This window comes from Leuciscus leuciscus (assembly GCF_965113295.1).
Source record: "Leuciscus leuciscus genome assembly, chromosome: 18".
In the NCBI taxonomy this organism is placed as follows: Eukaryota; Metazoa; Chordata; class Actinopteri; order Cypriniformes; family Leuciscidae; genus Leuciscus; species Leuciscus leuciscus.
In genome coordinates this window covers 19,608,241-19,631,229 of record NC_138742.1, presented here as the reverse complement: position 1 = coordinate 19,631,229, position 22,989 = coordinate 19,608,241, and the positions used below count along the sequence as shown (strand labels likewise).

The 22,989-nt window shown below is 38.9% G+C and overlaps 1 protein-coding gene and 1 long non-coding RNA gene across 2 annotated transcripts; both read right to left on the bottom strand.

Annotated features, from left to right (window-relative positions):
* Nucleotides 1–206: 206 nt before the first annotated feature.
* fam120c (family with sequence similarity 120 member C) lies at nt 207–22,657 on the bottom strand. The gene is made up of 16 exons (XM_082144436.1): nt 21,338–22,657; nt 18,107–18,353; nt 17,929–18,011; nt 17,659–17,787; nt 17,438–17,540; nt 16,843–16,916; nt 16,001–16,287; nt 15,657–15,903; nt 15,023–15,194; nt 11,288–11,537; nt 11,049–11,163; nt 9,467–9,676; nt 9,153–9,378; nt 8,931–9,063; nt 5,531–5,594; nt 207–5,422 (listed from the first exon to the last, which is right to left on the bottom strand). The coding sequence occupies exons 1-16, from the start codon at nt 21,857–21,859 to the stop codon at nt 5,141–5,143; spliced, it is 3,144 nt and encodes a 1,047-aa protein (XP_082000562.1). The 5' UTR covers nt 21,860–22,657; the 3' UTR covers nt 207–5,140.
* LOC309480083 lies at nt 7,396–8,924 on the bottom strand. Its single transcript, XR_014199542.1, has 2 exons — nt 8,157–8,924; nt 7,396–7,937 (listed from the first exon to the last, which is right to left on the bottom strand). It is a non-coding gene; the product is annotated as an uncharacterized lncRNA (long non-coding RNA).
* Nucleotides 22,658–22,989: the final 332 nt, after the last annotated feature.

The window sequence follows — 22,989 nt, the reverse complement described above, 5'->3', positions numbered from 1 at the left end:
TCATTTCCCCAAACTGCAGAACTGTAGTGCATAATAAATGCTGTACAATTTATCATCATCAGTTCATAATACCTAATTAACCAATGTTAACCTAGTACGAGTGTTAACTTTTCATTTAGAACATGGCAGTATAGCAGCGGGTTCTTCTACTAGAGTCTTTACACACACACACAAAAAAACACAGGCAAATGAAAACCAAAACTCCATTTTACTAAAAGAATAAATTTTATTTCAGCACTGTAAGTCATTTCCCAACCATACAAACATGACTGCCAACTTTGACTTTCTCTCTCTCTCTCTTTCTTTGAGCCTTTTGGCTTTCTCCCCAATCCATTGTGAAATCAGACCACAACAGCAAGACAAATTAAAAAGAAAAGTTTCTTTCCAAAACAATCAGGTGCTTTCTTTATACTAAAAATAAGAAATTGTTAATAACGATCATAACCATAACAGCAATAATAATAATGAACTTTACCCTTCACTTCACAAGTTTTTTGGAGCTTTTGGAGATCTTGATGCATGCATCAATGCGATTGTGTTGATGAGCGGATCAGTTTTCCAAGAACAAACGACAGAATGTGTTGCCTACAAATGGATGTCTTGAGTTGACGTTGAGTCTTGGGGGCACATGCTATAAAGCAATGGGGACAAGATATAGAGGCTACTACATACTTCTAGAAAATGTAGGATGTCAGCGGGCCACTGTACACAACACATTGCTGTTATCAGACTAGGATTGAAACCTGACCACACCAGTGGTCCTGTGGAGTGAAGGGCTACAGAGCCAGGATACAGGGGAAACAGTTATAAAGCAAGAGTCAGATCTGAGGTCCAGACACAAATCTACAGGAATGCACAGGCAAAACTCTTTACCAAAATAGCTGTGTGTGTGTGTGTGTGCACACATGTGTGCATGGTTACAGTATGCGTTCACACTTAACCTATCCATGACTACATTGAAGCTACATTTTTCAGAGGGACAACACGTGTGCATGGGAGCCGAAGTGTTCTAGGGTTAATCGCTAAGCTCCACTTGAGAGGAAAAAAGAAATCTTTATTTTAGCAATGAAACTGGACGATACAAGATTTAGCCACTTTTCACCAAAAAGATGTAAACATCACATTTTTCTTCATTTAGAATCGGATTACGGACCCTTTACGTACTCTATTATCTCAATTACTTAAAACACGTAGCTGTATAATCATATATACAGGATCCAGAAAAAGAGAATCAAGACTGTTAACTATATACTGGAAAAGTAGTTTCCAGAAATTTACTTTGGTTGAAAATTAATGTTGCACAGATGTATATTAGTCTGCTTTGTGTGCAAGGAAGCAAAATTAGATTTACTCAAAATAATTCATCTTTTACATGTAACAATTTTAAAGAGACTGCAAAATCAATGCTTAAAACAAAGTAATGGGTTATTTACGTAAGTGACAATTACATCATGATGGTGAAGTGGTTTGAAACGATATTATACAAAATAGAGGTGAGGAAAATTGCAATCATTACACTTGAAAAATATCTAGTTATCTCCGCTAAGCAAATTTTAATACTAAATGTAGCAACGGTCAAAGGAGTAGCTGTTGTAATAATAATAATTTTTTTTTTTTTAAGTAAGAAAAACACAATTTCACAACTGAAAGAAACCAAAAATGGTAAGGTTAAATTTTCTCAGTTCACTGTTGAAAATGTTACCAACTCTCGTCTAAGATTACTTACAGACAGATTATTAGACTAATTATAAAAGTTAAAATCTCTCACTGTTAGTATGAAGACTGCAGGGGAAACAAAGGCAAGAATAAAAATCAACAGAGACAAGAATTAAGATGGAGAACATTTTAAAAAGTGTATACGGCCCAAAACTGTGGGGGAAAAAAGAAGAGAAAACATATGGGGATCTGCATTTGTGACCAGATTTGAGTGCTGAAAAATCAGTTTTATCAGGACCAACATCTGGAGTGAAACAGTGCCATTCTAACAGCAACGGCCAGAGCAACCTCACTGATTTCCAGGGCATCAAATATTATCAACTAGATATTTCTTAGTCTATATTTTACTAACGTGAATCTCTATAAATGTATGATTGAGAGTTTAAGCAGCAATCTAGAACAGAGAAGAGAAGCTTTGGAGAGGATAACTTTGGAACCAAGCATCTGAAACTGCAAATTTAAGTATCCAAATAAGTATAAGTGAAATTAACACTCTGGACAATACATTAATTATCTGAATATGAAAAAGTTTTACTATTTTTCTTCTCCTTTATACTAACTGATGTTTCTCTACAGGTATAATAAAGGTATTGTGTGTGTGTGAAAGAGAGAGAGATTATATCTTTATTTGGTGTGTCTGTATATTTCGGTTTATGCTGTTCCTTTCTTAGATTATACTTAAAACTAAATGTGAAGGAGTTACTGATACTCTATGACAAACACACTGAGAAAAAACCCAACTAACTGAGACGGCTGTTAATCACAGATGAAAAAGGACTGAATTTTTTTTAAAGGATCTACAGTTATTCGGAGGAAACCAAAATTCCATTAACGGGTGTGTTTGCATGTTCATATGCACTAACATGCTGGAGATCCTTTCTTGAAAACTAGCACTACTGTACTTAACTCGTAATAAAACGTGACAACCTAAGGTTGAAGTTTAAATGCTCTAGCGCACATGACCGTGTAGCGTATTAGTTCAAATACTACGGTCAAGATTCGTCTTGGTTTAGTCTGTCCGGTATGTCCAGTATTGTCACATATTCTGACACCGATATATCACTGTCATTTTTTTTTTTTTTTTTTACTCATTTTGTCCATAGCAAACTGCATTCATAATGCATGCTTCAGGTAATTGTAATATTTCTGATGGGCTGATCTGTCTGGGTTCCTCAAGAGTGAGAATTTGCAGAACATATATAGTCGCATAACTATAATGGGTGTCTTCCATAATCTGACTTAGAGCTTTCGATATACTTTTAGTGGCACTAAATATAATATTAACTTCTTAACAAAATAAGGTGCATCTTATAACTTCAATAGAAAGCAGTGATGTAATCTTGACATTGTCAATTGTACAGATTTTAAACTATGATAATTAAATGCAATAGCCTCTCTCAAGTGTATTAGTTAATTACATTTAAATTCTCATTCATTACGTCCAACAAATTATTGGTACAAAACAAGTTTTTTGTTTTTTAAAATGGATTTAAAACATTAACATGTAAGTAAAATTAATTTCCTAACCATCTGATGCAAAATGGTCAATATAATGGCAAGTGCGGCTTTAATCTTTAAGGGTGTTTCGTTCGATTTTTACTTAAAAGCCCATTTGCCTCAATAGAAGTACTGTCTTGAACACAGAAGTGCATGAGTTCATAGGACTGTCACAAAAACAAGACGAGACAGACAGATCATAAAACGGTCTGGAGAACCACAGACTCCGATTTGTTTTTGTTTTTTAAACGACTGTCACAATAAAAGATGATCCTAAGGTTCGTTCAATAATTACTTTGCAGAGTAACAAAATTGCAATGATTTTAGCGATGGTGGGAGAATGCACATGTACAAAAAAGCATCCACATGGTACACATGCACAAGGCACAGGGGAGACGTGAACAACGAGAGAATGAAAAGAGCTGCTATAACCCAGAACGGTGTGAAGTTGAGAGATGTCAAATGGCAGGTCTTCAGGTTTCTCTGAGGGACTGTGTGCATTCTCGACCACTGATAAAATCACTCCCGTAAATCACGTCATAGCGTAACAGGATCATGTACATTTGGGTCTATATACAAGCGGCTGGGATGTCAAACAGTATCACGGTTCAATCCGAACACATCCCTAATTCTGGCAGAGGCCTCGATTTTTCTTTATCCTGGTTCGAGGACAACCCAGTGTGTTTTCGGTTTTAAAACAAAGTGCAGATTACAATGCACTCCGTTCTCACATTCAAATGGGTTGGTGTTGATTTGTACGTCATACTGGTAAACAACACGCAAGGTAAAAGTTTATTTGGACAGTTAAACTGTTGAAAGGAATGACTTCAGGTCTGCTGCTCATTAAAAGGAAGTTACTGTCTCTATAAAGCATAGTACTATCCTAAATAACAAGTGCTTTTTTTTTTTTTTAAGTGCTCTACGTTAGAATACAATCAATGGAGGGGAGGAATTTGCATATGTATTTTTTCGGCCGTAAGGTGCTTTAAAGATCTCGTTTAGAACTATTCTGTGAATCTTCAGGGTGGTGTGGGCCTAAAAAGAAGATTGTCTACATGTGAGATAAAGCAATAGAGTTGGGCTAGCTATGTGATGCTGAGTGTAACCTGTACAACTCTTTCCCTTCCTCTTGCTCAGCCTTACATGTCTCTCTGAGCCTGGACTTCTCGGGCCGCCCGTGGCCCCCGTGCTGAAGACAATTGCAACTTCTCCACATGCAAATCACTTTTTGATAAGATAATATACAAAACAAAACAAAGGGACTACCATGTGTGTGTGAATGCACACTGTGACATACAAATACAACCCGCGTTCTCCGACGGTTTCCACTCGTCTACTGTATTCAGGGCAGTGTTGACTTTGAATCCTCGCCTATGTGGTACACTGCAGATACAGCCACGTGTAGAACAAATAGTGTAATTCTTTGCTGTGTGGTGGAAAGTTTAAAACAGCTGGAGCTGCTGTGCAACTTGACACGTGCAAGTGTATCGAGTAGGTCAATTTTCTAATATACTTTGGGCATTATGGGGCTTTTCGTAGCCATTTTAGGCAATCATTTAATGTACTAAGGTCTGAAAAGAAAACTGTGTCAAAATAAAAACACTCGAGAGCTTTTCACTATGCTACAACAATGATGGGCCAGTGGAAAGGATGAGGTCCAGAATCTGAAGATTCAGGGCGATGTGCAATCGAGGGTTGTGATTTAAACGTGCTCAGTTTTAAACCAGACCCGGCTCTAAGGGTGACACATAGACCGCAATCCTGACACTGTCCATATGTCGTTTCCAGCATGTGCAGCATCATAAATTATACCATGACAACACAAAGTGGCTACTGTGCCCTAAATATTCAATTTTGCAAGGAAAAGGCAGTCGACCTTAAATCATTCCCTCTCACTCTCTCATTCTTATTACATTTTGGGATGTAATTACTCCTCTTTCTGTAGTGCACCATCTGATGGGCAGTCGTCAAGGCAACAAGGGGCCTCTACCTCCACCCCATCTTCTGACTGGTTGTCTCTGCTGGCTAAGGCACACTGGATTGGCTGGGCCAGTGGTGGCAGGTCAAGGGCTTGACCAGTGGCGCTTCCTGAAGAGCTGCCGTTCAGCTGCTGTGAAGGAGTCCCCGTTCCCTCCATGGGCCGTCCCACTGCTTTAACGTCCTCAGTGAGCTTTGGGGGGCTGGAGGAGGGAGGTGAGGAGGACAAAGTCTACGAGAAACATTGGGAAAGGAAGCAAATCAAACTCAATCTCATCGCTAACCAATGTCAATATGAATATTGTGCGTTTATAGTGCAAAATATATATGTCGAACTGACCTGTGTTCTGTTGGTTGTCACTTTCTTCCCTCCCCTTGCTTTTACTGTCAATTCTTTACCCCTTCTGGGAAATAAGAAAAATAACAGATATTTTATATACATGTGTGTTAGGAATGCAACAATATTTTGGCAGATTTTTAATGCTAATAACCAATATGCCTGCTAATACTGTATAGTAAAGTAAAATCAAGCACTGAAAAATCAAATATACATGAGAAAAAACATAAGATCTATTTTAAATGCTACTATAATAAATAGTAGCACTTTAAGCGCATGGTCTAAAGCGCACGGCGCCAGTGCACTTAGGGCATGTCTGAATCCCTACACACCTCGTTTTCAGACCAGCACACCCATGGGCCAACAGATGAGCGCAAATGCATTTGCTATTTAACCAACACAGGGCATGAAAATGATAACTGCGTCGGGCTGAAACTACCAAAAAACACATCATTTTCAGTTATCATTTTCACGTGTCTGCAGCACGTTGCTTAAATAGCAAATGCATTTAGATCATGTGCTTAGATTGTTAAAATAGGGCCCAAGGTCAAAACAAATCATACATTTTGAAAGTTTTTTTAGTACAGAGTGTGAAAATAACTCATTTTTGAAAATATGCTCGTTGCGACTCATTTGGCCAGCGCAGATCACAAATGATGTTTGTGCTTATATTACAAATCTAAACTGCACTTTTTTTTTTTTTTCATATTTATTTAACATTAATTCAATTATAAATTAGGGCTGTCAATTAACATGTTAACCTTGCAATACAATTTTCTTGAGTTAACCCACTAAAAATATTTAACGCAGCATCCATTTCTTTCTGTCATCCTTTGGCTGCGCTACAGTATATGATGACATTATTCATGTGAAGCAGCTTTCTGTGAACTAAAGCCACGGTCATTCTAGACTTTGAGCATGAAAAATTTCTTCCGACACTGTAACTGTCGTGATATGACATCACACTTTGAAGCGTCTTTTTTTTAAAACATCAATTTAACATAACAAATAGTATTACACTCAAAATGTAAAAAATATACAATCTACTTGGCTTTACTGCAAAAATATTGTTCTTTTAATACAGCCGAGAGGTCACGCAGTGATGTATCGATCTTCTACTGGTGGTCACATATCTTCAAATGATGCGAATTCGCAGCACAGAATTCACCAAACTTGAACTTTGGAACACAGTGAAATGCCAAACTTTACGCATGCGCATTCGTTTGCGGTCTGACACATTCGCATACGTATGAATGGAAGTCAATGTAACGAAATGTCAATTGGGACCGCCCCTAAACACCTGAAACACGTGCCCAGAATGCCGATTCAGACAGCGGGCCAGTGCCGCATTGAGTTCTCTTCCACACTTGAATGGACAAAAACACAAAATTATGTCAAAATGCCTGTTTTGTCGAGTATCCTAGTCAAAAGATATTGTCGAGTATCCTATGAGTCTAAAAGTGTTAAAAGAACATAGAGTTTTGAGAAAATCAGATGTGTGTTAGATACATGTCGTGCATCAGGTATTGAAGTGACAGCAGCCTAATAAACCTGCTGCTGTCTGTTATTGTTAATCAAAGAATAAAAGAAAGAAAATCACTCACTGCTTTTGAGTGAACAACTGTGCGGTTTGGATGACGACACACATGCGTTATATAATTGCATTGCATATAATGTGTGCTGGTCAACTAGTCTAAAATTAAGAAACCCCTAGAACACAGTAAAAAAAAAAAAAAAGATAAAAAAGATAAAACATAGGAACATTGTGTACAATTAAGATAGGCTAATTACTTTATTTTCCAATATCCAAATATGATACTAAATACCACAGGGAAAAGGGCTTCTATTTGTGACGTGCTGTCTTTGCATTTAAACATTGCACATTTTAAACAGGACACGCATTAGCTGAATAAATGTTAGCCAATACAAACATATTTATAGAAAACAGTTGACAATGAATAGACAGGGGTCCAATAATAGCATAACAAATCACTTATTCTAAAAATAATATAAAGTATAAGTTCCGAATCCGACATATGGGCTGTGTTAACAGTAAACGTCCGTCATTTAACGGATTTTAAAAGCAGGGATGGATAATACAAAATGCTTTTTGACAGAAAAAAAACAAGCAAGAACAAAATTTTAATTTAGCCCGTCAATTTTAATTTTACAATGATCTTCTCTCTCTGTGTGCGCGCGTCCGTGTTTGTGAGAGAGCTCGCGCAGCACTGATACAACGGTACTTTTTAATCCATAAGTAACTAACGCGCTAGTTTTCATACAAAATAAATATGTAACATAATTAGGTACTTTAGTTATAATTAACACAACGTAACACATACGTTTCACAACACTGAGAATGAATGAATAAATAAACGCCTGTTTCTCCAGACTCACGCTTATAAGTAGGCTAACGTTAATCCACAAATCACAGCACTTTCATAATCACTAAGCCATAGCGATTTCAAGATTTATAGTTCAGCATTAGGCCTACTTGAGCATTTTATTATTTGCATGACTGATGAATGATGTCTTCCTCTTTTCTGAGTGACCATTAATAACTTAACGGAGTATTTAAAGATAATCCATGCGATCTGTGTGATCATCGAATCCATAAGATTAAGTTAACTCAACAATCAACTTTCCACATCGACCCCAGGCCGTTTACCTTCAGGAGTCAGAAGTACCGTAGGCTACTGTACTGTCCTCCTCGCTTATGAAATCAGTCAGACGGCGGCCGCGGGAGTGGAAGGGGGATCGAGCGGGAATCTTTATTGGTGTCTATTTTCAGTCTCTTTTTAATGATAGGCCTTACGGATCTGTCAATCATCCCCCCTTGCTATTTGGGGAATTAACCCAGCGCTATGATTGGTCGAACTCTTCCTCTTCCTCTTTTGCTGTAGCTTGATTTGAGGACAGCGCGTGCACAGAGGCGTCACCAGGTTTTTGCGTAGTTTAGAGTGACAAATCGTACCAGCGTACTTTGAAGTCAAAATGCGTATGCGCTACGCAAAATGCGTACAGGTTGGCAGGTCTGCAATCATAGTGCTTGGTAAATATTTAAAATATACGTCTTCATGTGGTTTCTACAATTTGTCTTATGTGTCCGTTCAAGCACAAAGAAACACGAAAGAGGAATCAATTCGGTGTTCGAGTGCTATCTGATCCGTTACAGCCCTAGGAAATACATATGCAGTCAGCATGCATATTCACTGTATGAAAAGAGATTCAACCTGCTGCTATTAGTCCTTACCAGTAGATGGTGCAAGTGAGAGTTAATAAAGATCAAGAGCAACAGGGAGAAAGAAGTCCTCAAAAACAAGTTATTTATTGTGAGGCTTTGTCATACCGCCATAAATAATCAGCCAAATGGACACCATTTTATGACACAGAATGGACTCACCCTTTCCCTCCTACTGACACCACCTGCATATTGAACCCCCCTCTGCCACGGATTGGCTTGTTCCCAGCCCACTGACCAACAACCATGCCAGCTATTTCCAGCTTGCCACCCTGTGGAGGTATAGACTGGATTCCTAAAAGAATTACAGAAAATTACTAAGTGACACCCAAAGGGCAGTAAAAGAAAATGAAGTAAATGTGCTAAATAAGAGGAATGTCTAACCTGGGAAGGCCCTGGGACGGTGCTGGTGGTGATGGTGAGGAGGAGGAGGCATGGAGCCCAATGGGCGAGGAGGATAAAGAGGATGCATGGGGTAAAAAGGGGGCACCATGGAAGGGGGGAGGAATGCAGGGGGTGGCAGTGGTGGAGGTGGAGGCGGCGGCCGGGATAGGTTGATGCCTTCCAGAATGGCCTGGCGCATCTTCTCCACCCTTGAAACCAGTTCCTCCTGCAGGGACAGGGTGTCAAAAACATTAAAAAAACCTGATATATTGTGAAATATTAAACAGCTGCACCTGCACATAAATGTTTGTTACCTGGCCTTCACACATATCAAGTAAGGAGGCTCTGTCTCTGGTGGCTTTAGCTAGCTTGCTCTGGAACAACTTCCCATCAAAAAAGCCCCAAGGGCAGCAGTGGTCCCATGGCAGGGGCTGTCCACATACATCATTCACGAACAGAGCAGTGTCCACTCCGCTCATGAACAGAGAGGCCAGCTGCACCCCACGGTTATCCACCTTCTCCACCTGGTATCAGTGTCAAAGAAAAGAAATATGATCTGGCGGCATGCTTGGCATCAGCCTGGTAAATGTCACAGAAGCGTGTCATTTCAGATTTCACAGAGCTCTTTCAAAACAGATTATTGACAGCCTGACAGTTGAAAGACAGCATCTATTTTAAAGAAATGCTACGCTTTGCTATATGTGACATACAGCTATTGAAGTTGAGCTGAGCTATTGAGTCCTTATTTACAACAAGTGTTGCCTCAAGGCAAAAAAAGAAAGAAAAAACCTGTCAAAATTGTTGTGAACAAACATTTAATAAAGCATGGAAGATACAAAGATAAAGAGTGCAAGGGGTATGTTGTGTGCAGTGTTCAATTCAATCCTTCCTCCCACTGCTTTTACAGTAATCTGGGTCTTTACCGTTATATAAGAACATGAAAACACATGCAAATGTGCTTTAGTCTCACACCACATCTCTCTATCCATCTGCTTTTAACAATTTCACACAACAAAAGGTAAATATTTCATTAGAAACATGATTCAAAGTCAAGAATGGCCGATACTTGAGATACACTTTAAACAAAACAAAACATTTATTTTGAACTGTTCTCTGAAGAAAATGTCATTTATAAGCATTTAATATAGCATATTTTCACATTCATAGAATAAATAAAAATTTAAATTAAATACATCTGCCCAAGTAATAAAGCAATTTTTGGTAGGGCTGCACGATTAATTAAAATAAAACTGAAATCACAATCTGACTTGGCAAATAAAATGATCAGATTGCAGAGGCAGCAGTTTAAATAAATATATGGGCTGGGTGTTTCAGTCTGAAACACAGCAATGTCTCAGAATGGCTCGGTTTGCAGGAAATGCTGCTCTACACTAATGGTAATTCTTTTAACAAAATCTATGACAAAAAATGTTCGTTGACACCCTTTTTTTCCATGACTAAGACAAGATAACGAGACAACAACGTCATTAAACGATAACTGTGACAATGGCAACATGGAATAACGTTGACGAAAAAAGACGAGACTAAAATGTAGTTAAAAAAATAAAAACTTTACCAAAATCGCGAAGTTTTTGTCAAATAAAAAGGAGACAAAATATTACAGACTGTTTTTAACAAGCCCCTACTATGAGCCTTGATGCTTGCGGTTACCAAATGTCAAGATTTTAAATCCTCAATCAGAGCTTTTCTATTAAAAGAATACATTTTCTGGCAGATTTTGTATTTATTTGTGTCGCTTATAACATGCGTTTGGGAATGCAACCATGTTCCTAAAATTGTAACGAGAAGCACTTGTAAAGCTTTAAAAGATCCTGTGGTTTTTGCCCAAATAATAGGTGGTTACTGTATGACAACAGTTAATGAGACATGACTTGCCTTGAGTTCCTGAAGTTGGTCAGGCTCATAGAGCTGGTTGGACACAGCTTGAGCCAAAAAGGCATCAAGCTCATGGCGCTGAAGAATGCGACCCCCCGGCCACTGCATCATATACCTGTAAACACACTTTACGGTTCAAAACACCCAGAGCTACTCAGATTCAGTGCTGACCTACTAATCCAGTCAGTGTGGAGTAAGAACCATATCAATGTCCACTGAGATACATCTCACAAATATACCTGAGCACGCAGCACATGAGCAGCAGGTGAGATGGCACACAGGTCGGGTTGAGCAGGGCAGGGCAGTCAGAGCGCATGCAGGCTAGAAAGGCTCGCGTACGACGGCTACGGTCCTCTGAGGCTCTGCCCAGCCACAACCGCCTCAGGTTGGGACATGTCCACTCGCGGAAACACAGGGCTGGAACGAGCTCTGGGGTCAGGGCAGATTTAGCTTTACTGGCACACCACTCCTTTACAATCACCGGGGGCACTGTAGAATCAAACAGAAACAAGAAGATTGATTTTGATCTTCTGACGATGTCTTCCTCTCAGTTAGTTGAGACATAGTAGGCCAAAATATCTGCATTATTAAAAGCAACACAGAACAAGAGCTAATTCTCTGGTCAGACATGTAAAAATATTTGCATTTTTAGGGATGTTCAATACTGAATAATGAAAAGCTGAATAAACACCTGTAAACTGATGTGCTTTGTTAGCGGGTTAATTAACTCAACGAAACTATATAAGATTAATCATCTATATCTATCTATCTATCTATCTATCTATATATATATATATTAGGGGTGACCCCGAATAGTCGAAGATTCGATGCTTCGATAGGAGGAGCCTGATTCGACTACCGATCTCACGGTCGAATCTTCGCAGAGGTTATGAAACGAGGATCATGCCACTTTGGCTATATGAGGGCGCTCAATGTCTGATTTCAAATGGAACTACCGGTTTTCTGTCAATACGTTAATATTCAGCCTATTATGATAATGCTGTAGGCCTATATAAAAATGTGCAAAGAAAGAAGCTTTTAATAAATATTTTTTAACGTGCGTGAATAAATCCAAACACCCCGTGACAGATTTAAGTTTCACTTTCAATCCGTGACCGACAGAGGAGCGTCTTCGCGGCAAGGATTTAAATCTTTAACAATGTCTGGGATAAGAAAATCTAAAGTGTGGATGTACACCATCAGAAAGGATATTCTCCAAGGCTGGATTTAGCATCAGGAAAACCATGATCGCACTTCTGCCGGCCAACGTTAACATGTTTCACGCATAGACTGGGTTTCACGTTAGAATGTATTTTATCCGCGCGCACAATTTTAAAAGACTCCAACGGACACAGACAGAGTGAACGACTGGATTTGTTCTCTCGATCAGGTATCGGGTACAAGTGATTACAGAACTTTTCAGCCGGTTTCTAATTTTATTTTTGGATGCTGTGAACATTTTTAGCTAAAAAGACTGCCTCTCCAGTTTAGCATTTATTGTTGTTTCTGCAGTTAAAAAGAAAGTTGAAAATTCTGGCTACTATCGTTATTTTAATAATTTCTTTATTTTTATTTTATTAATTAATCTGTCAGGGTTATCTAATCTAACTATTTGTGGCTTGTGTTTTGAATATATGTTCCCCTGCACTTTAGGCATTTTGCACACATTTGCTCCTCATCCTGTGACTTGATTCTGATTTATTTCGTTTTGTATTTTTATTTATTAGAAAGGTATATTCTGTTCTAATTTAATTTAGTAAATTAATTGTTTATTTTTTCGGTGCATCGATGTTGTGCTGTAGGCTGGCCTGCTCGCACAGGTAATTTAGCCGATTTAATTTGATTTGCATGTGAAATGCAAATCTGCAGTGTGGCCTTTCTGGAGTTATTTATGTTATTTCTTAGTTTTATTGATCAAAAATGTTTTTATACATTTTCTTCTATATCTTTGTGTGATTTTCTGTACATCGCGGCTTTGAAACGTTAAAGCCCCGCCCCCATACACATGATTCGACTATTAGTCGACTATAGACAAGACATGACGATTCTGATTCGACTATGAAAATCCATAGTCGGGGACACCCCTAATATATATATATATATATATATATATATATATAGGTGAAAAAAACCCATAATATTAAAACTTGCAGTTGCACAAAACAAAAGGCTGCAATGCACAAGTGAACTTATAGTCATGAAGTTGTAACTTCTGGGTGCGTTTATCCCGTAACAACCCGCTAAAACATGGGTGTACAAGGAATTCACAACATTATTTTACAGTAGTGTTTTCATGTAGCCTTTATGAAAGACTTGCGCTACACATGTTGCACTTAACTGTATTTTCCTTTTCAAAGTGATTTGAATTATATTTCAAGCAATTTAAAACCATCATGGTGAACAGTGCACATCTGAAGTGTCTCAGCTGAAGGAAATAATCCATTATTTATCAGCTTTAAAGGGTCATGAAACCCTAAACCAAATTTTCTGAGATTTTAACAGAGGTATGTGTGTTGAACACCATTGAAGACAATGTTAGCATCTGTTAGATTTAATAGTAGGGGGAAAATGGTTAAAAAAAATTCCACTATTTTCATCTTCCGGGTTTAAAATCTTCATCGTGTCCACGTCACAGCTTGAGCACTATAGTACTCTGATGACTCATCGGTGTCTCATAATTATTCATGACTGAGTTTTCTTATCCAATGAGAAGACAATTGCTCTTAATTATTCATGACACCACGTGGATCTTTCCAATGACAGACATGTCAAACTGTGACATCGCGTAGTAGATGAGAGAGGCAATGATGGGACGCGCATTTGTTTTCGTGGTGCAAAAGTTCCAGTGCATCTTCCCCCGCGATGCTGCCAGGGCTAGACTCTGCTTGCGGGCGGCTGGTTGGCCATCAACCACGGACACATCTAAACTATGTGTGTGTAGTAGCAACCATTCAACTGGAGAATGGTGGACTTCGGCCTTGTACACCAATGCAGGTTTCGTCTTGCGAGTGATGCGGTCCCGAGGACTTTTCTATCGCTTCAGAGGTGTGTGTGTGTGTGTGTGTGTGTGTGTGTGTCTAAAATGTAACCCTGACTGTTTTACTTGCCTTTCGTTAAATAATCACTCGTTATAAACATTTTGATATTTCGATAATACCTCAATTGTATGGAACATATGCTTAATTTGTGCAAATTTCTATGTCACCGTCCATCTTTATTATGTGGGTTTAGGGGGCGCGTAGATCTAGGCTGTGTACGGAACGTTTTTTTTTTCAAAATTATTATTATTATTTTTTTTTTTTATATATGCATTTATAGTGTGTATATAAACAAATATATATTTTATAATGACATAATTATACATATGCATGTATATTTATATGTTTTAAATATAATTATGATTACTGTAGGCTAATATATGTAGCAGGGAATTCAGTTACTTTTGAAAGGACAAAAATAAGGTGTCAGTGTATTTCATTAGACTTTAACTTTGTCAGCAATAAATCCCCTGCCGTGTCATACCACACCCACTCTCTTCCCTTCTTCTCACTGCCACCACGCCCAATTAAGTTGCAATAAGATTGTGAGCTAGACTTGAGCTGAAATAGGGGGGTTTCATGACACTTTAAGATACTGGCCAAATGTTCTTAGCAGGAAATTTTCTTATTACTATTTAAATACATAAGTAATAATAATCATTATTATTATTAATCTGAAAAACATGAAGCAATATTAAGAAAAATATAATTTTTTGTTAATACTTAATATTATAATATTTTGTTAATAACCTAAATATTATTGTGTTAAATAACGCATAATTTTCTGCTGTTGTTCTGAAATAAGCATTGAGAATCACAACATTTTCCTTGTATTGGTATCGGCTATTGATTTTTTGGTATTGTGACAACACTTACAACATGAATGCTATTCTACATTCTCATCTACACAAGGTTTATGCCCACCCTCCCTCTCACCGTCAATGGGACTACGCTTGCGCATGGCCAGTCTCTCCAACCTCCGCTGGGTCTCAGCCAAGCTGAACAGCACCCCGTAGCCATACTGGCGGGCAGAACGGAAAAGTAGAGAAGCAGGAGGCAGGTCAGGGTTGCACTCATCCTCTATACACACTGGCATCTTCATTTCCCCCTGGGAGGCGACAGAAAAGAAAGAGAGGGAAGAAATGGAGAGTAAGGGACAGAGAGAGAAGAGTGTTAGAGCTCTCATAGGTATTATAAGCTGCTTTTGTATATTTCAGGGCATTTTCCATCATAAATGTAAAAAAATTTAGTCTACTATTATAAAAGTACTATTTAAACTTTTTTTAAATGAATATACTGCAGTTTTATTAAGTACATATAAACATGTTGTCATATAAACATCAGTAATGATACTGAATTGAGGTGCACAAGGAGGTTTCATTTTGGTTAGACTTGACGTAAAGGAAAAACTAAATAAATAAAGAGTCACTGTTAATTCAGTGAAGGAAAACTGTACAAATAAAAAGTTTTTTCAGCTGTGCCGTTGCATAGTCAGCAGCGAAAAATATTAAGGCTGAAATTCTCCCAGAATGCCATTTATTTGTGAGCACATGCTGTGTGACTGCGGTACCTTGGTCAAGATGTGGTAGATCTGTGGATACATGAGTCCTCTCCTGTGTCTGTGCTCCGCCACTCTCAGCACCTCGGCACTGACCTGTGGAAGGGGTGGAGTTGTGATGTCCATGTGAGTCCGTGTTGGCATGGACAGCAATGATGGAATGGACGGCCCACTACCGTTACCATGGTGGCCGTCCCCAGAGCCACTGCCGCCCCGTCCACTGGGATCTTCCCATCTTGTGGACTTGTCAGCCAAATGACTATGACAGAAAATGAATTTTTATTTTGCTCTGAATACCAGATTGCTAGTTAAACAGGTACAACACAATGAACAGATTCCATACAAAGTGGACTCACTTAGTGCTGGTGTCATTATGCTCCTCCCCATCTGAAGACGACGACGATGAGGGGGAGGGGCCTGTGGGAGCAGCAGTGTGATGATTGGGCTGTCGGTTGCCATCTTGAGAGGAATCATATGGAGCAGACCAATCAGCAAAGCCCATTTTCCCAACTAGTGAATCATTACAGTCCTGCAGAGGCTGAGTTGGGTTCTGGCATAAAAGGGCTGGACCAGTTACAGGGCTGGGTCCGTAGAGCCCACCGGGATAAGGCACCTTAACACCTGACACCTGGGGTGGGCCAAACTGTGGAGAACAGCAAAAAGTGACTGGCTGAAATCTGTTTCTGGAAAATAAATATGATTTGAAGCACTAAACATCTTAAAAGTTTCCCACAGGATTTTGTGAATCTGTTCGGGGGCATAAATCTGGTGCACTTTAAGAGCTCTAACCCAATTTGAAATAAGAAAAAGTCTGTGCATTGACTTGTACCTGAACTTTAAAGGGGACTCAAACCTCTTTTTAGTTGTGATATAGTGTCTACAATAACTGCATAATACTAATAATAATAATACTTCTATTACTAATAAAAAATGATATTCCTATGGCAGTAATAGCCATATATTGTATAACAATTTTTTTAATTATAAATAAAAAAAATAAATGCACTGAAAAATAAATGACTCCTTCATAATTAGTTTTGTACTAATTTCTTTACATGCAAGAGATAAATCTGTGAGCTTTTATTTTTGGCGGAAAACAAGTTTACAAACGCGTCGATTTTAGTTTCTTTGACAGCAATGGCGCAAACCACGACATTAAAGACTCTTTATGTTATGTTACTGTACAGTAAATAATTACCTGAGCTTTTAGAGGCTGCATCGCCCCCATGTGGCCGGGAGGTCCGCCAAATTGATTAGGCCCAAAGCCTGGAACTGATAGAAGAGTCAAGAGAAACCTAATTAACATTGTATGAGTATAATATGATGTCAGAGCTTATCTTAAGGTTGCTGAAAATTAAACAGTGGAAACTATACATATACTATAGTTCAAAAGTTTGAGGTCTGTAATATTTCTTTTTAAAAGAAGTCTCTTTTGCTCACCAAGTAAAAAAAGCAATATTGTGAAATATTATTATAACTTAAAAAAAACTTTTCTATTTGAATATATTTTCAGCAGCCATTAGCCATTACATTATATTCTAAAATGCTTATTTGCTGCTCAATACACATTTCTTATTATTATTAATGTTGAAAAAAGGTGTGCTGCTTATTATTTGTGAAAAGCACATTTTTATCTTGAATCTCTGATAAATAGAATGTTCAAAAGAGCATGTATTAAAATTACTGTCACTTTTGTTCAATTTAATGCATCCTTGTTGACCCGTACTGACCCCAAACTTTTAAAAGGTTGTGCATGTACAGTGAATGGTCTTCAAACACCACATTCTACCTACAGAGGTATGGAGAAGGTCCCATGGAGAGAGGTCTTGGTTTACTGGCCGCTGAAAAATACTCCACTGCCTTCTTAAACCTCTCAAATTTGTCTTCTGTACGTGACTAGAGGTTAGAAAATGGGAAGTCTCCATGTTAGGATGAGCTTTTAAGATGACAACAACAGTACGGTAAAAGTGTACAAAAGTAGTACATGAAAATGCAAAACACAGCCATGCTTCACCTGTGACTGCTTGAAAACATCCTTGGCCACCGAATCTAAATTCCCAAGATCTTTGATGGATGCCACATACTCAGATACAGCCTTGATAACAACCTCACATGGAGGGAGGACTAACTGATGAGCCCTTACCTGAACAAAGGGAAGAAATTAAAAGAATGGGTTATAGTGATAAATCTGATGCTCAAGGATGCATAAGCCTATATTATCAATTACAATTACAGAAGATTAAAAATATAAAAAAATATGTGAAATGACACATTGCATAAGCACCTTGAGGGAGGCAAGAGGGTGTTCTGGGCCTAGAAGACTCCAATGAAAGGCAGCCAAGTCTTCATCTGGCAGAATGTGGTTACCTGATTTTGATGAAGACCCACATTTAGAACTAAACAATGTTATTAAAAAAATAAAGTCACATGCCAGGACACAACAAAACAGCAGTGTTCCTTACCAAGAAGAGCAGCAAAGATTGGCAGGTGCTGGGTCTTGAGGCCGAGCTGGCGAGCCGCTTCTGATAGCAGGTACTGGTGAGTGGTCAGATTCTTGCCATTCCAGGAGAGCTTGAGAGCGTGGGAGCTGAAATAGGCTGGAACGTTGCATAGCGCAAACTCGGAGTCCTGTGCGATCAGACCCTGAAAACCATAGTCTCTGTACAGGGATAGCACCTCCTGATGGTGGTCCTCCAGGGTCTGCACCACCTACAACACAAGCAGGGTGGAAGAAGACCATGTAACAAGCTCACATTGCTCTGAACTTCTGATCAAACCACACTGTGACCATTCGTTTAAAGGTGCATTCAGTTACTTTTGTTTATGGAATTTTGACTTGGAATTGTACTAACACATTAGCCGTGTGTCCACCAAAGCGTTTTTAGCCAGGTGAAAACGCTAGGCGCTCTGCTGAAAATGCCTAGCCATGGGTGCTTGAGAGCGTTGTGGCAGCGCAACATTTTTTTCAGTTGCGACACTTTGCTCGTTACGGAATACGGAATAGAAAGTGTTACTTGTATCTCATTTCACACATATTTTGTTTCTGTGTTGAATCTATATTAAAATGTCAATGCAACGTAACTTATTTTCTCCGGCTCTTGTTTTAATTATTTTGTTCCGTTATTATGCTTGTTGTTGTCATCTGTTGACGTTGTACAAGCAGAATGTGGCGGTTGGTCGGTGTGGTATTAGTCCCGACCCTCCTCCACTGTGATTGGACAGTTGGGTAAAAAGTGACAGTGATGAGTTTTACCCAAAGTTGAACATTCTTCAAGTGTCAGTGACCTGTAAAAAACACCGGGCGCTCTGCGCTTCAGCGTGAAAAAACACTTAGCGCCTCGTTACGCTCCCATTAAAAACAATTGAAAAAAATACGCCAGCCGCAAGAAAAAACGCTTTGGTGGACAGACGGCCTTAGTGTTGTCAAAAGTATAGATTTTACAATACATTGATTCTCAATATTTAAAACTTTCAATTCTCATTTTCTTCAGTATCGATACAATGGTACCAGCTGAGCTTTCTCGCTTCGCAGTATCTTTTAATTAAGTATATAGTCCATTGCGTGTTTCAAAGTGAAGGGCATCGCTGTGATCTTACACTTGAGTGGTTCGGTTCACAGTAAATGCAGCTAACTCCATCTCTGCCTGTGAGTTTAACATGCACCAGTATTTTCATATTCACATTATTTCCAACACTTCTGTGGACAGATGATTACAGCATTTGACACAGATTTGTAATGAGAAGCGTTTATAAATCTATCGTCACAGTCACAAAAATAAAAGCTTGAGGGTTATTTGCAAGAATTAAAGCCATAAGTATTGACATTTTACTACTGTTTAGTAAAATAATGCTTATGAAATATTCATTTTTTATTTTACAGTGTAGTTGTATTACAATAGTAATATATTTCTGAGAGGCAATACAAATAATAAAGTTAGGCTATATAATCACACTCAGAGCTACCAAGCCAAGGTATCTCAGATAGATTAATTTGATAAGAAAATATTTTGACTCAGGACAAAAGTGAATTAGATGCTTTGGATAATTGTATTGAATATCGAAAATTGTATTGAATATATTTTTCAAGGTACTGTGTCGAAGTTAAAAATTCCAGTATAGTGACAACACTAACACATATTAGCTGGAAAATGAGCCATGATTAAGTTATTCTGCAAGCAAAAGTGTCCAAGGGTTATTAAAATAAAGCTAGTAGTATTTGGCTAGTCCTGTGAGCCAGTCGTGTGCAGTGGTGTTCTGAAATGAGGTGGCAAAGTCTTCACTATTATCTGTTTTAAACATAAATTCATATTCCAGTTTTTGCACTATCAAGAAAATAACAACCAAAACGATTTTGTACAGTAACAAATGAATTGTAATTTTTTTATTCTAAAGTTTCTTTCTGTGATCTCCCCTAAACTTCACAGATTACCGTGAACGAGCACCGCCGTGCGCATGCATGAAAAACAGACTGAGCGCAATAGAATAGGAGTGCAATAATTCTGATTAAAACACATATTGCTAAAAATTTGTTGTTGAACAATAAATGTGCCAAATGAAGAATTTTAAACCTACAAGTGTATTTATGATAGCAGTAACTAAGTCTTAGCTTTTGATTGTATTTATTTTTAGTGCAGTGAATTTAAAAATAAAATCATTTTTGTATTTAGCTTGTAATGTTACAATCAAAGTAAGAGTCTAATTTGATTTTAACCCTTTTTTGCACATAATATACCAGAGCCTACATGGTTACATTCACTATATTTGTTTTCTTAGTCTTCAATATGAACATTGTTTGTAGTGTCCTACATTGGGCAGGATGTGAAATAAAAAAATCTAAAAATAAATACAGATTTTTTTTTAAATCCAAGTAAAAAAAGGTATAAAATACGAATATATACCGTATACCGCCATTCAACCAAAAAATACAGAGATATGAAGACAGGAGAATACATCAATATCTTTCTAAATATGCAAACTGATCATTGCAATTTCAAAATAAAAGGTTTAAACCCTCACTCTGAGTTTGCATGTCCACATATTCTTGTTCAAGAAATTACAGTGGCTGTAGCATTTCTATCATAAAAAAAATATAATCGCCAAATAGTTAAGATATTTAAAAGTCGTTTGCCCAATATTAACAAGGACTTCATCTGCTGTAAAGTGTAACAACACTAGGCCGCTGGCCCCCTCTGCAGGCATTTGTTATAAAACATTACATGATTGTTTATATTATGTATAATGTATTAAGCCTATGTATTTTAAGAGTGTTGTTCTATAAAACCATATGATCACTTGCTTACAATACCAAATATCATTGCCTCATTGTTATAACACGTGCATTTTAAGTCATTTTAAAGGCAATTGATTGCTTAGGTCTATTTTTATTACCACAAAAATATCCGATTACTCGCCAAAATAATCGTCCGATTACTTGATTACCAAAAAAATCGTTAGTGACAGCCCTACTGTATTTATGAGTAAACTTTGCACGAGTGCACCTTCAAAAGTAGTTTAACTACTATTAATGAATAATTCTGACCTTGCTTTTGAAACATTTGTGCAATGACACAAATAACTGAAATTGACAAAGCATTTGCAGCACGTTGCATATGTAAAAGCAAGAAAGGAAGACAATTCATAGAAAGACAACACAAGCCACAGTTCCTCTCGAGGAGGGCATCAAGGCCACTCACCCGCACGCGGAATCGGAACATGGCGAGGCGGACACAGTGGCTCAGGCAGGCCGGGGGCAGGAACCAGGCCCGCGGAGGGGGCGTGGCCTTGCTTCCGACATGGTTGACGATGAGCTGGGCCGTCTGCCGCTGCCCCTGTGCCCGCCGCGCCCACTCTGGCCAGCGATCCTTCCCAAGCGTGCCGTTAAAAACCACCACCAGCTCCAGTCCGCCTTGGTACAGACAGGCCTGGGAGAGCGCCGCCAGATAGCCGAGCATTGCATTCCACTCGCCTCCACAAACCCAGTCGGTCTGGTAGCCCCCGTAGAGCCGCTGAAGGCCAGAGTCTGCGTCGACCAGAATGCGAGCTGGCGGGGGAGGCGGAGGCAGCGAGCTTGGATGATGGGGATGGTGGTGGTGGTGGTGGTGATGATGGTGTGGGGGCTGACGGCCTGCCGTTCGGGCGAGCTTGAGAAGATCTACTGGAACTGCCGCCCCAGGGCAGCGTTTCTCCAAATACTCCTGAAAGCCTTGAACTCCCATATTGTGTCTGTCTATGCGCGTGAGATGGATGAACCTTGTTAATAAGTTGATTTCTTGGTTATGTGCTCAGAACTAGATCTGGTCGGTTATAGTTGGATAACTAAAGACCTGAAATGTCTGGTAAATCATCCGACAAATGCAACTGTCAACCGACCCCCTGTAAAATTCCAGATACGCGTGGCTATTTATTACATTTGGTCGTGTAAGTGCAATCTGTGTCCATTCCTTACGGTGTCAATATTATAATCCCGCTAAAGTCTCTATTTTGATCAATTATAATGTTGCACGGTCTACAACGTAACGATGGAGAATAACGGCGCGCACGCTACAGTTGTGATGTCGACAATGTTGGTAACATCTAAATATAATCCTATTTGTAACACATCTAGCTGCAAAACTAAACAACAACTACGCCGTTGCCATCGAACATGCCCCTTAGGTAATTAAAACTAACTCTAGCTGGTAGTGGATACAGTATGTCCTGTACTGGTTAACAGTTATAAGAGCTACAGTTTGTGGCTAACAAACTAGCTCGCGCACTTAGCCAGTTAGCTCAGATCCCGGCGTGATTGACGCGTCAACTAGTCGAGACAAATCGGGGGCTGCTGCGATTCGGAATGAGATGAATAACTAAGGGGAAAATAAAGTAAAACAACTAAAATAAAACAAAAACAAAAGCCCGACGTAAGCTCCCTCGCTCTCTGTCTCACTCACGACTTCATGTTGAGGAGAGGAACATACTTTCATGCGACGTCGGCCATCTTGCGACTTCCCCGCGGACCAACAGAAAGTGGGAGTGGAGGCGAGCTGAGGAAAGTGGGAGGGGCGATGTGCCTTATGCCTGGGGGATGTAGTTTTTTCCTGTGTGTTGGTTTATCTGGACGTTTGCATAAAAGACTACAACTACCATACAGCAATGTGACAGACCCGAAGCATGCCATTTCCAAAAGGACCGGTTCATTCAAAAGTTGATGAAGAAAATTGGTTCAGTTGGAAAAGCTAGATTAAAATCTCTGAAGTTCTCACGTTGTGTGGGAATAAACAGTTTAGGGCCAATGGACTGCAAGAGGAGCCTATACTAGGGGCTCTGCAGAAATGAGAAGGATATTTTTTAACAAATGACTGGTCTG

Coding starts and splice junctions, on each gene's coding strand:
- fam120c (XM_082144436.1), bottom strand. CDS start 21,859: ATGGGAGTTCAAGGCTTTCAGGAGTATTTGGAGAAACGCTGCCCTGGG. Junction 18,354..21,337: donor TGTTCCGATTCCGCGTGCGG/GTGAGTGGCCTT, acceptor CTTGTGTTGTAG/GTGGTGCAGACCCTGGAGGA. Junction 17,788..17,928: donor ACCCTCTTGCCTCCCTCAAG/GTGCTTATGCAA, acceptor CCCTTTGTTCAG/GTAAGGGCTCATCAGTTAGT.